Consider the following 16819-nt stretch of genomic DNA (forward strand, 5'->3'; position numbering starts at 1 on the left):
CTCAAAATTTAAGATCTAGAAAAGTAAGCACCTTTAATTAAAAAAAGTGTCATTACAAATGGAAGAACTCTTAAGTATGAGCTGAAAGTCATTAACACTTAGAACTGTGTGGCCAGACCTCAGGTGAATTATCTCCCCCCTTATTTCCTGCTTGTTGAATTCAGTAATGCTAACCAATGGGAACTCTGCACATGCTCACATGAACACTTGCTCTCACAAGCAGGTGTAAACAATTCTGATAACGTGGCTGTGCTAGTTAAGGCACTGTAGCCACACAGTTCCTGACATTGCTGTACTGGCAGAATCCTACAGCAATTACATCATAATACAAACAAGACTGTTGTTCTTGCAGGAGTTGACTTTCTGCTTAACAGTGCAAATGACAGGTTTATAAAGCCTTGCTCCCCCCCAGAAATGCTCTAGTCCTACAACGTGGTCAGTATGTTCCCAATGACTCTAACCTGTACATCCATACTTCAAGTGAAAATCTGAAAAGCTTTATTTCTCTTCCTTTAATTTCAAACATTATCTGAACAGAAGAATATGCTGTATGCTTTCGTGATCAAAAGTGCTCCCATTACAAGGTATATTACATTCTTCTCATTGTTGTTATTTTCCATTCTAAGGATGGGAACAGTTTGAAAAGTCAAAACAAACTGCATAAATAACCAACTCAATGGCTACTAACTGCCCACAAGAAAGGTCCTATGTGGACAGTAGTATTTTTTTAAATTGATAACAAAAATTCCAAACTATTTATTTCACACCATCACATAACATGAATTAGCTCCCCCTCTCCTAGCTCTCGGCAAGTATAAATTTATAAAATTAATGAAGAGAAAAAGGGGTTTGTGCTGAAAACTGACAGAGACATAATTAAAATTGTGGCACATACTGCTACACAGATTTAAGAAACAAAACCTAGAGTTTATTGAACCCACTTTAAAAGAGAAAGTCACTAAGTTTAATAATGCTTTTCCAGAACAAAACCATGCCAGCACAGCTGTTACCCTACAGATGAAAACATGTTCACATCTCAGATACAGTCTAAATGGCAATGCTAACTGCATTCTCATTAATACATGCATCTCAAACATTTATGTAGCAGTGAATTTTCCACAATTGTCCTGACATATAAATAACAGCACTGATTGTGTCATAGCTCTACAAATTATTTTGGTGTACTTCAACTAACACAGACAAAAACAAGGTGTACTCTGGAGGAATTGTGATGGTAGCTAGTCCTTCTACGTTACAGCAGTAACTTTGTTCCAAAACTATACTACAGTATACTTAAGGTATTTTCTGTCTAAGCTGGACAGTTGCTGTTTTCCCTCAAAATAAGCTGTGCCAACTTTGCATTTGTGGGTTTCCAAGAATTCTTATTGGTTTAATCTTATTATGATAAAAACATCTTTTACAGAATGGAACTTTACAATAATCCACTGATTTAGCAGTTCTCCAGGCACTTTTTGAGCTGAGCAATCACATTCGCGGTACACTTTTCTTTGAGAGAAAAAAAAGTTGAGTATAATCTATGGACTCTCATAAGGTAGCAAAGAAGTGTGTTCAGTATAAACATACAATGCTAAATGAGATCATGAAAGGTTTATTTCAGGGAATTATAAGGCATTCAGGAAAATTTTGAATGCACTGCCCCAGAGTTGAGCAACAAGAGAAAAAGACAAAGGTCTGATTAAAAAATTTGCGCACTAATGCTTTTTACCCACCTTCCACAATGGACACTTGAGCACGTCAGACAGACCCATGGACTTTTATTTGACCGGCACACTATAAAAGATTAAAAAAACAAAAACAAAAAAGCATCAAATGAATTGGCTCTAATATTACAGTTGTATAACACATCCTGAGCACTAGCAATAGCTCTGATGACTCCACCTTAGCAGCACAGTTATATGGTCATGTTCATTAACCTATATTAGGGACTAAACTAAGACTGAGGACCTACTTACACTAAAGCACATTAGCCGCCTTCTGGCTTGGGTTTTAGTTGCAGGCTACACATTTATGTGTTACTTTCCATGAATAATTTTTTTTTAATTACATCCACATGAGGTCTACTTGATTTTGAAATATAATACAGAAATAACAGAAGCACAAGTAGCAAACACACTGGTAAAGTTTAAAACCTTTTCTTTTGGCTTTTAGTAAGAAGTCCACCAAACACAGGAAAAAAAGCCACAGCACTTCACTTCTGTTTCGTAAAACTAGTTATACAGGAAGCCATTTTAAAGAAGATATTGCAAGAAAGCCTGGCAATCTGATAAGAAGTACACAGAATAGATTACTGTGCAATGCATGATACGCACCATCTATACAATACATATTTCTATGCTGCAGTGCTGGTAAAGGCTTTATCCATATAGATTTTACACTTTTAGTCATGCCCAAGAAGCTGAAAGGTTAAAATGTAACACAGTGCTGTGCTTCACAATCTATTCAAGACGCCAGAAGATGTTAGCTAATTCTTTAGCTGTCTTCTAAGTCTAGAAAACTTAACTTAAATAAACATGGATGTTTTTAAGCTACAGGGCTTAAAGGGATAAAACAGCAGATACTGGAAAATGATGAAACACCATCCCAGGGTAGAGTCATAGAAACAGGATATTCCAACTCCTACCCCAACCCAGTAACAAACTCTGCAAATTCAGATCAGAAACAAAATCTCAATAAATACCCCATGTAGACAGAATACAGTAAAACAGGCAAGCAGAGCAAAATTTCCATTAGTCAAGTCAAGAAAAAGTATATGCATCTTTATAAAGAATAGGAATTTTGGAACTACAACTAAATTGTTACTGAACCCTCAAATTTTGTGAGGAATTCCCATTTGGATCATGTCATTGAAGAAGGGATGCTGAGATATACAACACAAATTTGAACGAAGTAAAATTGTAAACAACTATCCGTTACCACAGTATTTACAGAAATAGGATCACACTTTCAAATACCCAAATAATGTCATGAGAAAAGAAAAATTAAATGCTAAGTGCACTTCTGCAAGGGCAGAAAACAATAAGACAGTGACTTCAATTATCCCAAAAACACAAAAGGCTATGATGCCACCTAATTTTTGTATGTGCTATAAATAACTGCTTCTTGGCGCAGCCAGTTAAGAGTAACAGAGGAAAAATAAAACATCAGAAACACAAGGGTTTGTGAGGCCAGAGGGAAGAAGGGACAAAGAGAAGAGGATTAAACCCTAGCATACATGTAAATCATTTATATTGCTGTTTATTGTGGAAAGCTTAAGAACAGCCTTCTCTATCTGGAGTCACACCTTAGAGAAAGGAACTGGGAAAAATAAAGCATGTGCAGAAGCTGCTCCAGGACTGGATCACCTGAGCAGGCTAATTCAGGACTTCTAGCAAAACTCAAAAATACATTCACCAAGCTACAAACCATGGTACATATCAAACTGTTAAGATCAGAGGATACCAGGAAAAACTAAGCTAACAATAATAAAAGAAGTTTCTTTACCAAATTAAAGGCTAATTAAAAAGAAAAAGCAAGGAGGGGGTCAATTTTTAACCAGGGTAAAAAAGCAACTAGCTTACCTGTATAATAGCTCTTTCAAACTTTTCCACCATTAGAATTTGCCTTTTTTATTTAAATCAGATGGAAAATTAAGCTAGCTAACACTGCTTCTTAAAGAATTCTTTTCTGGATTTGAATTCATTATTACAAATAGCTGTTGTATTTCAATTCACAGGCCCAACCCAAGGAATGTTTAACACTAGGAATTTTACTATGTTCACCAGGAAAAAAAGCACATTCCACAGAAATATTATTTGAAGTAACTACTTTAAACTCTTTAGTAAAGACTCCAGAATTGTTTTCTTCAGCTGCTGCAATTATTGCTTCACTTGAGAAACACATTTTCTCACATGATTCAGTTTTCTGGTTTTGGTTTTCCAAAACCAAATTTTCCTATTTCTAAAGTTGATAGGTTACCACAACTGTGATTGTAATCTTGCAATAGTCAAATGATAGCCAGGTAGAGCTGTTTTGGCCCTACATTTCTAGTTAGAAAAGTGGAAGAAGTTTGTCTCATTTGACCAAAATGTTAGTGAGAAAACCAATGCTTGGCACTGGCAAACAGAAGAGAAAGGGAAGACCTTAAATAGCCATCAGTTAAAAACAGGCTAAATGGACCACCAGTTTAACCTAATACAATTTTATTTTCCTGTATTACACAAACTGAAAGGTAAAAAATTAACCAGAAGGAAACAGAAGCCAAAACCATTCATGCGCTTAAACACAGATTAAGTGCTGCATGAACAAACTACTACCCTACACTTCCCTTGCCAGGAACATGTAACCACCTTCGTAGAATTAAAATCCCAGCAAAAATCTCCCACTTTGAAATAGCATTTTTTCCTTTCAATATGTTATCGTCTGTGTACAGAACTGGTTCTCAACCAGTAGGTCAAAGCATTACAATGTAAACTCTTATTTTTACCTTCCACCATGTACCATACAATTACAGTTTCACATTCAGGTGTTTTAAATGCCAGCACTACTTGCTTCTCAAGTGTTAAATTACACTGAAGCAGTGCTCACTCTGCAGAGTTCACACAAGGTTTAAGTGTTCTGCACAAAGCCAGCAAATGAGTCCACTAATTGCACAATGCCAAAAAGTTAGTGTCCACTAAAATGTTCCATCTCTCACATCAGGGAATAGGAAAAGATGGCTCATTTGTTTGCTTTAGCTTTTAGGAAGATTTTTGCTCCTATTGCATCACATTAGAAATGTGTAGTTTATATCTTCTGCACAAACATCTCCTCCCACAAAGAACTTGAATAACATGGAAGTGACTCCCACTAAGATTAAACACAGAAGCCAGTATTAAATTTGTGACCTGCAGCTGTTCTGTTCTGAGAGGATTACACAATTGATTTTTTTAAAGGTTGCTAAAGATTGCATTCTGTATTTCTCTGAGGTTGGCTCAGTAGATACCTGTATTAAAGCTTGGCTCTCTACGTATTCCTCAATTCAGATCTTGAAGCAGTTACCATCTGTTACTTGCTATTAATAAATTAGATTAGGCCAGGAGCTTCAGGCATTAGTCAGGACTCTAACAGAGGCAGGCACCATGGAGTGCACAGCGAAAGCAGAGTCACTGCCCTGAACTGCTGATAATTTAAGTTAAAGGTAGACACTTTGGCTTCATCTGTAAAGAAAGTCCACATTATTCCTTTCAGATGTGGTACTGACATGAAGGCACTAGGCTTAAAAGTAGACCAGAAACAAGAGAGACAGATCCACAGCAAATCCCTTCTCAATTCAAAGCACATTACACAGCCCTGGAACTTGGTCCTTAAAACAGACCTGGGCTTTCAGGTCTTTCAGGTCAGACAGTTACACAGAATCATGAGGAAAGACTCTCAAATCCATTTGTACAGGTACGTATGTCTTCCCTCAATAATCAGTATTCCAATTGGGATTTGGTGGGGTTTTTTAGTGATATTTAAAAAAAAAAAAAGGAGGAAGGGCGTACTTCCTACTTTGGAATAAAGTTATATTCAACAAACATCTTAACCATATTAAAAAATCTGAATTATCTGTGTTTGTTACACTTTATTTAGTGGTATACAGGCTAAGAAACACTGGCTGCTTTCTCAGCTTGAACTAAAGTGGCTACTGCAATGGTTACCAACTGCCTCATTTTGCTATACTTTTAGAATCACTTGAAGCAGTTAGGCAAAAATGATACTAGCATGGTCAAAAGAAAAGGGAAAGCAAATCTGCAATGCCACAGTGTTGCCTGAAACAGTAAGTCAATTGCCATTTTACATCAGTATCAGCTTATTCAGAAGCTTATAAACTTATTTTTTCATTATGTAACAGGAAGGAGGAATACAATCTTTTACAGAACTACTTCCCTAAGTGAAATCTGAATACTCCTTTGTTATACAGCCTACAAAGCCCTCTGTAAAGGAAGAGAAGTATCAATCCATTCCCAAGAGAACAAACAACCAAACACCACTATATACAGACTCGTACATAACTATGGGAACTTTCTGAGACAACCCTCTCCCCTCCAGGCTCCACTCGCTGTAAATCATCCTGATAAATAATTTTCATCGAGTTATGCCAAGAAGAATCAGTAAGATATGGCTAAGCAGTTTGGCACTCTCATCACATGGCCCTCACCCCATCTTACTGTCACAATCGCCGAGATGTGTACTACTTAATCTTGACTTTATTTTGCGTATTGAAAAGTGACTCCAAGTGCAGTCTTGTGAAGCATGAAAATGCCTGGCAAACACTGCATTCCTTACAGAACAAAACTTCAGATTTCCACTGTAGGAAAGTTACAACTATGTAAAAGTATACAGACAACCGCTGAAACAAATAGTTCTGTTTAAATAGCACACTGCATAATTTAGAAACTGGCAAAAGAAAAAAGAAGCAGGAAGAGGAGGAGACCAACAGGAAGCAGCTTCTGTAAGGCAGCCAAGTTAAGAAACCTGCAAGATATAGTGTCCACCAGATATCTGGCTGTAGCAAGCCATGTGATCAATGCAAAGCGGTGGCTTTGCCACTCACGGGAGCACTAGTGACCTGAGGCCATAGCTACTACAGAACTGTGCTTAAATCCAAGAGTTAAAATAGTCCTTTACTACATCGCTAAAGAAAAGTCCACAAAATATCAGCACAATAAGAGCAATACTTGGGTCCTTCTGTTAAGAGCACACTGAATGGAAACAAGATTAGGGTCATTAAAGTATTTCCAATCCTCTCCACAGCCTTTACACTTTGGACTTTGTTCTCAAAAGGAGCTGTACCAACACTACTATCTTACTTGTATAATTATATGGTTAAACTACAATAACATAATGACCTGCCCAGAAACACCCTTGGACTAAGTTACTTTATTCCAGTTCAGTTTATGTTGACATAGAAGGTCAGCTACACTGATACAAGCTAAACTGAAAAAGGCCGCTGTTACTCCACACAGCATCTGCACAAGGAACAATATTTATATAGTTGTGGCTCCACTGGTATACTGATGCTGCGCTGAGCAAGCTGTCCCACAAATGTAAGCACTTGGTGACAGAACACATATAAGTGCTACATATGTATAGCATACTGTATGTGCAGCATGTATACACATGCTATGTGTGTGTACACACACACACACAAGTGTATCAAAAAAAAAAGCAAGAATATCATTAAAGTATTCTAGAGAAATAGATTTACTTTTCCTTTCTCATACCTTTAACTTCATTTTGCCTAACAATCCCTCCATGCCCTGTTTAATTAAGATTTGGTAGCAGGGCAATGTTACTCTACAGTTTGCTCCTAAAAGAACCTGACAAATACAGCAAAAAAAAAAAAGAGCTGGGCAGTCTCCACTAACAACATTTGAAGAGAAAAGCAGCAACAAGCAGCATACCAAAATGTGAAACCCCTGCTTTGTGAAGCACAATTCTTCTGTCTGTGACACACCAGGCCTAAGGAATCAGACTGAAAGCTGCCTCCTCCAAAGACCTGGGAGTAAAGGTGAGAGAAACTTGCATGCAAAAAATTCTGGGAAATTATCACAAGTGGTAGGAATACAAAACTCTAAACATCTAAGCAAAATCATGCAAACCCCTTTAGTAGCAACATCTCAAATTCAGTTTTTCAGTCACAGGATTCAGAGCATTTCTCAGAGATCCGACTCCCATTTTACAGACTGACAAATGGAGAATGAGAGATCAAATAATTTACCAAAAGAATTTTATCAGCATAGACCAGAATCAAGCTTACTAGCCGTAATACCTTAGTCCTTTATGTCATTTTACTTGCAGGTAAGGATAAGGCACCCCAAAACTCTACACAAAACTTAAGGTCACTTGCCAAAACAGCTCTAAATTAAACACCTAGAAGTTCCCATATACAATATACAAGAAGTATCAGGCATCTGAGAGAGTCATCTATCAAAGCCAGTACTCTAAGTATGGAATTGCTCACATCATTAGCTTATGAGAAATACCAAGACGACAAACATGTTGCATGTTGTCGCTCCTCTGGGCTTACGTGTTGGGGTTGCAAAAAGGCTCTGCCCACCAGGGGAATTTACAGCTCTGGAACTCCCTCTGGATGCAGGCACAATGTCTTTTCAAAGCCTGAATAAATCAGCTGAAGAGCTTTCTCCATGCAATACCATTCATTCAAGACGTGAATGCCTCAGGTTTAATACGCACACCTCGTACCCTTGGAAGGCCTTCCTTCCAGACTACTACTAAATGCTGAGGGAGGACTGACAGTTCGCTTTTGTTAAAGATGGCACTTCCCATGAATAAATAGTTACTCAGGGCAACAGTGAGACAAAGCAAGAGAGTACAACTTTCACCACACCTAGCATTTACAGCTTTTACCTAGGCTGCAGTTTCTGCAGCAATGAATATCCATGCGTTCTATATTCAAAATCCACAAAACATTCAGTCATTAGAATTGAGACTGGAACGAAGGATTTTCCACTTACAATGAACTAGCCAAATCACAATATTACAGAGCCATGTGTACTCATTCCTTCTGGCCCATAAACTCAGTTAGAAACCCACACATACAATAAAACAGCTTCTCAGGGCAAAAACCAAGAAGTCTTTCTCATCACAAAACTTCAGTCAAGACTGCAGAACGTCTGGATATGTGCAGAATCTGACACTCTGGCACTGAAAAAAACCACTTTATTAGCAGAATCTAAGAAGCCTAAAAAAACATAGATGTCCTCCAAGGTAAGTCAGCATTTTTACAGGCATCATGTAAAAATTCATAACAGGCAACAAAAGTTACTTAATACTAAGTACACATGTATTAACACAACTGATCATGTTCCCAGTTTTTGACTTTGCATTCTTTCATGTATTTAGAACAGGCAGTTACTACAAGCATACATGCAGGCTTTATTATTTGACTCTATTGACTGTTTACATTCAGGAGAAATACAAAATACTGAAATTAGTATCTCAGCTAAACATATTGGTAAAAATCATAAGTCAGGGCAGGCATTAACATTCACAGAAGTGCACTAAGTCCAAGCAGAATGCTAACATTATTTTATAATCTAGAAGTAGGCTCCAGAACTCAAACACTGAGTTAAAAGTCTATGTTTGTTGATTATAGGGGGTTTTTTGTTTGGGGTTGAGTTTTTTGGGGGGGCTGGGGAATGGTGTGTTTAAACTGTATATGCATCTGCTAAAAGGATCTGCTCTACATTTTAAGAACTTAAGGCTAGTCAATTCCAGATGGGTAACTGTAATGAAAACCAGGTGACTGAAAAAGGAAGTAAATGTTAACAAGAGTGTTTTTTAAACCTTTGCACAGTTAGCCCCATTCTGGACAAAGAATGCAGGAGAAAGGAATGTTACAGGCTCTGAAAACTAGAGACTATGTTCTATACCTTACAAGCCAGCTGTTTTACTGTTTAGGTTTTAAAGAGTATTCCCATTTGTTTTCTAACTTTATTTCACATAAAGCACTTCTTTCTATATCCTATCGTCGGCCCCATTACAAGTGCATAAATGGACCGAATTTGTTCTAAACTGTCTGGTATTAGAAAAATATTCTATTTAACAATATTTTACATAAGTGTTTTTTGGTAGACATCTTTATTGCCCATTTTAGAAAAACAGCATTCTAGTAAAAATGAAACCAGACAGAAGGGGAAATGGTTTTTAATTATATTATTTAAAATGTTTTGTTTTTTTAAAAAAATGAGCTAACACCCACGTACTAGAGGAAAAGATACAAAAAGATGAAATTTAAATTACATTTAAACCAAAGCAAGAGAATTTACAAGGAAGTAAGTTTCTTGGTAAGCATTACTAACACCACAAAAATTTTAATCATTCTTTTGGTGTTTCATACCCTCATAACAGAGAGATGCACAAGGAACAGAAGTCTCAACAGCATCAAGTCTTAGCCTAACTCAAATCACATTCAAATGTAAGAGAATTCAAACAGACTCTGAAGAACATTTAAAGAAAGAAACAAACCCTCACCTTATAGCTATGGAAAAAAAAGCCAAACAGTTATTTTTTCTGCTATTATCTTTCAACCAAAACCAGAAAGATTAAGTTTTTTTTGTGAGAAAACAATGTCATTTTGTGATATTGAATAAACTTATGAAATCAAGTAATATTTGTGCTCATGTGTAACAGTGCATGTGGTTTCCTCCTTTTTGTCACTAAATAAAAGCATTGCTCAGTCTCACGTAAAAAATTTCACAGATGGTTACAGTGAACCACTCCATTGCAATGGAAAACCATATATAATTCAGACATACTGAACAACTGAGTAAGAATATAGAACACAGGTACGTGAACAATTTCTCATAGAATAAATAGGTCATCGAAGTCCCCAACACATTCCAAACACTGAAAAATATTTGTCAGAGAACAATGTGATTAGCTTCATCTGCATGTAATTCACCAACCACATTGGCTTACAGTTCAGTATTTTGATTATGCAATCAGAATTCCACACTGAAAAACTTGGAAGTTAAAAAATGCATGCTTTTTTGTCTGCCTATATTCTTAATTCAGTAGTGGAAAAAGCAGACAGATAGGTAAGAAACACTTCCTTCAACCAGTGTAAAGACATGTCAGTTCCCGAGGAAGTGGTTAAACAAACTGGGGGGAGGTGAGAGAGGGAAGAAAAAAAAGAGGAGGAAGAAAAAAAAGAAGGTGCAAAACCCAAGACAGATCACCTCTAGCAACAACATACAAACACACACAGCAGCAGCACAGCGTACTCTTTCGTTATGGTAAAGAAATACGGTCACTTAGCACTACCAATCACACACAGAGATGCTCAGCTCTCAGGCTACAGTAGTGCTATATTTTTTGATAATTTAGTCTTTATGTGTCAAGTCAAACTTTAGGTCAAGAAATGTACATGGGAAGATTAACTGCTGACACCACATAAATCACATCCTACCTGAAAGCAACAGTGAGAAAACATACATTATTTAGAAGGAAGAAAAAAAAAAAGGCAGTAACACATCAGGAACAGGCTTATTTTATGAATAATCACAGCCAAAAGCATTTGCTAAAAAATTATTGCCTCCATTTCTCCTTTACATTCTAAGAACAATTTCTAGTGGTTTGGCTACTTTGATAACTAGTTAGTATCTAAATTTAAATACATACATACACACACACTTCTATATTCTAAAATTAAATGCTTTCTAGCCCTCACTGATATTGTTCCTCATTCCAGTCGTAGCATGCCAAGAAAAAAAAAAATTATTCAATCTCTGTTAGAGCAAGACATAAATATTCATTTTCAGACAGCAGCCAGAAAAAGCACAGCAAAGCCAACAGTGTAACATAATTTCTAAACCCTTAAGGAAAGGAATCTTCTTGAGTCAGTTAGCAATCAATCTCCGGTCAAAAGAGTCAAGCTAGAAATAGGAGGGAGAAGAAAGCAAGAAGGATTCTTGCCTTCTTTATATAACCTAGTCATTAATTTACTTTTTGTAGTCCCCACTATTTCATTCCTACTTCCCCAATACTAGCAAAAGACACATTACTAACTATCCCTGTCAACAAAAAAAATAAAGAAATTAAATGCTCTGTGGACAAAAACATTACCAAATGAAAAACTTATGAACCAAATGTTAAAAAAAAAAGTTTTTAAAAGGGTTGTGGCTATCTTGAGAAAATGCACCTGTATTTTGACATGGACAAGCAGATGCCCACTGTCACACAGAATACTAAATGATGTTCTCATGAGTCAGCCCGTTTGGTATTGGTAAGGACCTCCAACCCCCACCCCCAAGCCTGAGTGTACCATGTGACTTTAAAGTTATAAAGCTGTCTGCCTGCAATATTTGGGAGGGGGGCTAACTTCCAGAAGAATCACCTTATTTTGCCAGGTTGCCTTTGGGTATTGCAATTAGATTCAAATGGGTAATCAAATCTGTCAATGAAATTTCATAGCTACATTTACAAGATATTCCAAAGGGGGGGGGAACCCCAACTACTAGAGGATTGCTTTCACATACCACTTAAGACTGCTGAAAGGTAAGTGTATTTATCACATCATGTACAGTTTACAACACCCTCTGATAATCAAGGAAATTAATCATTAAGGACACAAAATCTTACACTGCTCCCATAACAAGGACACCATAAAGCAATGAATATTTTCATCAGCTATTATTCTAATTCACTCTACAATAGAAACTGCTTCCTCCAATAACCTCAACGTAAAAGTCAGAAAAGCCTTAAATATTTTTCAGATCTAAACTTCTGATTAAGCTGCACTTTCTAACCTCCATGGATTATTTTAATTAATGGCCTTTAACCACTTTTCACCTAGTTAATGAATGTTTGTTAAAACAGAAAGGGAAGCATAAGCAGGTTACTAAATGAAGTGAATGGCAATGATCAAATGAGAAATGGCTCAAAGCTTAATTCCTTTCCAAACGTCAGGTATGAAACTTTCACTCTATGAACCTCAGACACAGATGCAACAAAAAAAATTAACTAGTCTCACTCTGTTGGCCTTAACACCTTGCAACAATTAGAAAAACAGAGTAGGAATAATGCAATGATCTTGTTTAACACCTGCACATCTTGAAGGGCTTGGGAAAGGTGGGTGAAAGTTATTATCCTGCTTACATTTAAACCAGCTATAATGTGACTTGCACTAATCTGTGGATAAATCAAGAGTCTCTCTCCTACACAGTTGTGTGTGGCTTATATATCCCACTTCCACAATGCCTCAGACTATCCTGTCTCCTTACCATATGGTACACTTCAAAGAGTCATTCCAAAACATTTTTTTTAATTAGACTATAAAATACTTCAAAACAGTGAGTAGTAAAATCTGTCCTTCAAAATTTATCTTCAAAATCATCATGAACATTAGATCTAGTTTCTAAGCAAAGGCTATGTATTGAATGTCTGACAACTACTTTCTGCTGAAGTAGTCTTTCTTCAGCTAACCTTCAAGTTTTGCGACAGCATGTGATCTGTTGAGTAAAGAGTATAAACAAATACTGGGAAAGAGAATCTAGAAAATATTAATCACCAGCAATTTATGTTTACTGACTTTTAAAAGATCTAAGTATTTGAAAAAAAAAAGACTCCCCTTTTCTGTAATTAAAAAGAAAATTAGGTCTAGCTTATGATACCAAAATTGAGACCCTCACCCCACCTCAGTAAACATGCACCTTCTAATAGAATCAGTTCCGAAGCACTACACTCTATCACACAGGCAAAGGTAACTACTGCCCCCATGGCTGGCTCATACATCAGTAACTGATTCAAATGGGGAAAAAAAATATTAACCGTTTTAAGGAAAACAAGACTGAGTCTAAAAACACGCCAAGTCTAACAAGCTTTAAATTCACTCCCTGGCTGTCTTTTTAAGTAAAGAGGTATAACAACCTATCAAGTCTGTAGAGTTACTAACAAGCATTCCTGCATTGCAGTGTCCCAGAGAAACAGCTGAAAGACTACCCAGCTTTGAAATTAAATTTAGGTGACTGAATAAAAAAGGTAAAAATTTTTACCTACTTATTTTGTGGTTTAAGATTCAGAATAAATATGGTAATTTCCAGGCAAAATGCATTTTCCAGATGTAGGGTGACAAATAGCCCTCCCACATACAGAACATTAGGCCCACACACTGTTTATGAGCTTACCCTGAGTCTACATGCAGCTGACTGAAAAGAATTTTTCACGGGAAGAAGGTCCTACCTACCCCTCTCCAGTTTCAGTGAGTTCCCGCTCCTCCTACAATCTAGTAAGAACAGAAGGAAAGAGGAAATGAGGACTCATAGTAATAAAAAGGAAAAAGCAAAAGGAGAGACAAATACTCACTGAGGTGGAAAAGAAACGCTAATAAGGAGCTAAGATGGTTAAAGTCTGTGTACCTGAGCTTTCACAGTGTATTTGTTTTGGCACTGACTGCAACAGTCCAAGGCCAAAAAACAGTGTGGCAGAATGCTGTTACCTACCCCATGAAAAGACAACAGTGTAACTCATTTAACTGAGAAAAAAATGGATGGGAGGGCAGGGAGGGGAGCAAACAAAACATCAAAAGCAGTGTAACCTAGTATAGTCATGTTCTTGAAAGTTCTGCTGGGCCCAAAACATTTGCTGTCACATATAAATAAAGCATTCAGTGATATTTGGGGTTAGTCTGAACTAACTGAATTTACCAAGTAATTTAGAAAATTACTTCAAACCCAGAAAAAATGTCGGAAATCCATATGCTGAATTAATATCATAATCATCATTCACTAGGTCTTAAACAGCTTCCTCATGCTAGCTCTCCTCTGTACTTTTCATGGTCCCAGGGTCATTTGCAAATGCCACAATGTATGTTTCTGGCCAACTGTGAAATTACAGCTCTTATTCAACAGAAGTCAGAATGCAAGAAACAGATGCTACACAAATATATTTCGCTTTTGCAGGAAATACCAGTCTACAGTCAGAATTGCTCTTCAATATCTAACAAAATTACATTATTTACGAAAAATATTTAGCCAACTGACAGCGAACTGAAAAGCAACAGTTTTAAGCATACTTCAGAAGTACAATTCCCCTTTAAAAAAAAAAATCACTAAATCCCCATTTTGGCAGGTACAGTCCTGTCTACAGGTGTTCTTCTAAAGAACGAACTTCAGATTCTACATTGAACCACCAATGAGTCCAGTGAGAACTAATGAAACCTCAACCATGCAGAAGAAAGAGTTGTAAAAACTCTTCAGACTTGCACAGGTATGCTTAGAAGATTGCAATCTCACTTAGGTGAGGCATGGCTCCCTGTGGTCTCATGAGTCTATGAAAAGTTGTGGATAAATACCACATCTGAGCAGTTCCAGAGTACTTTTCATAATTACAGGATTTGCACAACAGTGCTGAAGGTGCGGCACATCATACAAATTCAACTGATTCAGTCTGTGACACTGCCGTCTTGCCAACGCCTGTAACTACTCTGCTTCCAAATTCAGCAGAGGTTTCAGAAATTAAAGTGCATGGAAAGACTGCACTCTAATTGGAATTAGCAGACATCTGCGTGTAGTATTTCACATGGCAGCACTGATTAAAAGCCACTTTCGGTTTCTGTACAATTCCTACTCCTTATATTCATCTCGTCTCCTCTTAAATGCCCAATTACAACAACAAACTGCCTCTGGATCTGCAAAAAGGCATTCTGTGCTCTCTTTTCATAGTCTTAAAGCCCCTCAAAGCAAATGTGTGCTGCTTTCTGCATCGCTTACTGTACAGAGCACGCTTGACTAGATTAAATACTCTGGGAAAGCATACCATCTTCTAAACAGGAGTGCTTAAACTCTCAGACTTCCAAACTACACAACAGTGACATAACAGACATTCTAGAGACACTTAAAAACGAACATACACCATTACTCTTTAATTTGGAGCAAAAATATTCGTACCTGAGTCAACACATTTGTTGTCAATACTTCCTCTTACTGCTTTTTAAGAGTATTCCTTCATCACAAGACCTCTATAACAACTCTGTCAGGTAGCCTCAAGGGGAAGAGAATTAGTCCAAAAAAGCAATTCAGGCTGGTGCACATGCTCTCCTAATCAATTCCTGACCTCAGTAAAGCAACTTTCAAATATCAGTGTCAAATGCAACACCCCTCCATTATACACTGACACAACATTCAGTATCAAATAACAATATTCGAAAGTGCCTCCATATTACCTTGTGAAGTTATTGCTGCAGTCAGGAGTTTTTGCAGAGAGGCGAGGAAAAGGTACTTAACCAATATGGATCACTCAGTCATCGTGACAATTCCAGCTCCTCAAATAGCAGAAATGCAAGATAATGATGAAAATAGCCACTGGCAGGCTGAACTAAGAACTTGCTCTCCAACCTATTCTGCAGTGTTTTGCTACCACTGGCAGGTCACATGGCTGCCAGAAAGCTTCCTTTATCAGTATCTTACTCTCCTTTTCTGGAAAGGTCAGCAGCAACTCAGCACAGGACTGATGACAAGTTCTGAGTGATTTTAAGACAACATGCTTGATGAGAGATGCCTCGTTATTACAGACTGCAGATTGCCTTCTAAATATTTTTCTCCAACTGAGGCACCACCACCACCAAAAAGAACTGAGCTCACAGAACCTCAGCAAAGAGCATCAAAAGCAATAGAAAGTGCATTACATTTTGACAACATATTAATTTATATATGGCATGTTCTCATTTTAATTTTATATTACCAAGTTGCAGTAAAACCAGCAAATAAGAAACAGTATTTATTATGAATTGACAGAAACCAGTATCCCATCTCTTTAAAAAATTTATCTCACTAAAATGAGCACAAACAAGAAAAAGACAGTACTCTACATACCATTAGGGAGTTAATGTAACAATAATCACATATTACTAATACTGGAACTGAAAAGGGAGACACATTTTCCCATACTAGTAGGAATGCAAACTCCTTTTTAAAAAGAACAATTTTCATTTGCTTTAAATTAACAAGAGCCTGATTGTTGGAATGTTTTAAGTTCAATGTACATACTTTTTTCTCTAGCCACTTGTTAAGAATCCAATAGTTATCTATGTGAGTACTGTGTGTCTTATTACTTTAATTTTCTTAAAAAGCATAGCAAACAGAGACACTCCCCTAGACACAGTATCTTCAACAATCTATTGAAGTTCCTCAAAGTGTCCTGCACCTTCTTCCTGCCTCTCAGCTGTAATAAATCAGTTGATTGCCCAGAAAATGGCTCTCCCTGTAAGTGCTGGTTTGGGACAAACACCTCTGAACAACAAAGAAAAATTGGTTCTAATTGCTGAACTTCTTTATGG

At 37.0% G+C, this 16819-nt stretch overlaps 1 protein-coding gene across 10 annotated transcripts in view; it reads right to left on the bottom strand.

The window, feature by feature from the left end:
* The window catches only part of USP3 (ubiquitin specific peptidase 3), a 76409-nt gene that overhangs the window by 26126 nt on the left and 33464 nt on the right, over positions 1–16819 (bottom strand). For 7 of the 10 annotated variants that reach the window (XM_075100045.1, XM_075100038.1, XM_075100041.1 and 4 more), the window contains exon 2: positions 1731–1791. Coding sequence is in view for 4 of the 10 variants with exons in the window: in XM_075100038.1 (XP_074956139.1) it covers positions 1731–1791 (61 nt within the window). In the remaining 6 variants the exon portion in view is untranslated. Of the gene's footprint in view, positions 1–1730; positions 1792–13729; positions 13769–13848; positions 13868–15706; positions 16727–16819 lie in introns of those variants that run through there. The other 3 variants (XM_075100046.1, XM_075100042.1, XM_075100040.1) reach the window with 3 other exon arrangements.

The sequence above is a fragment of the Phalacrocorax aristotelis genome, chromosome 7, assembly GCF_949628215.1.
Source record: "Phalacrocorax aristotelis chromosome 7, bGulAri2.1, whole genome shotgun sequence".
Taxonomy (NCBI): Eukaryota; Metazoa; Chordata; class Aves; order Suliformes; family Phalacrocoracidae; genus Phalacrocorax; species Phalacrocorax aristotelis.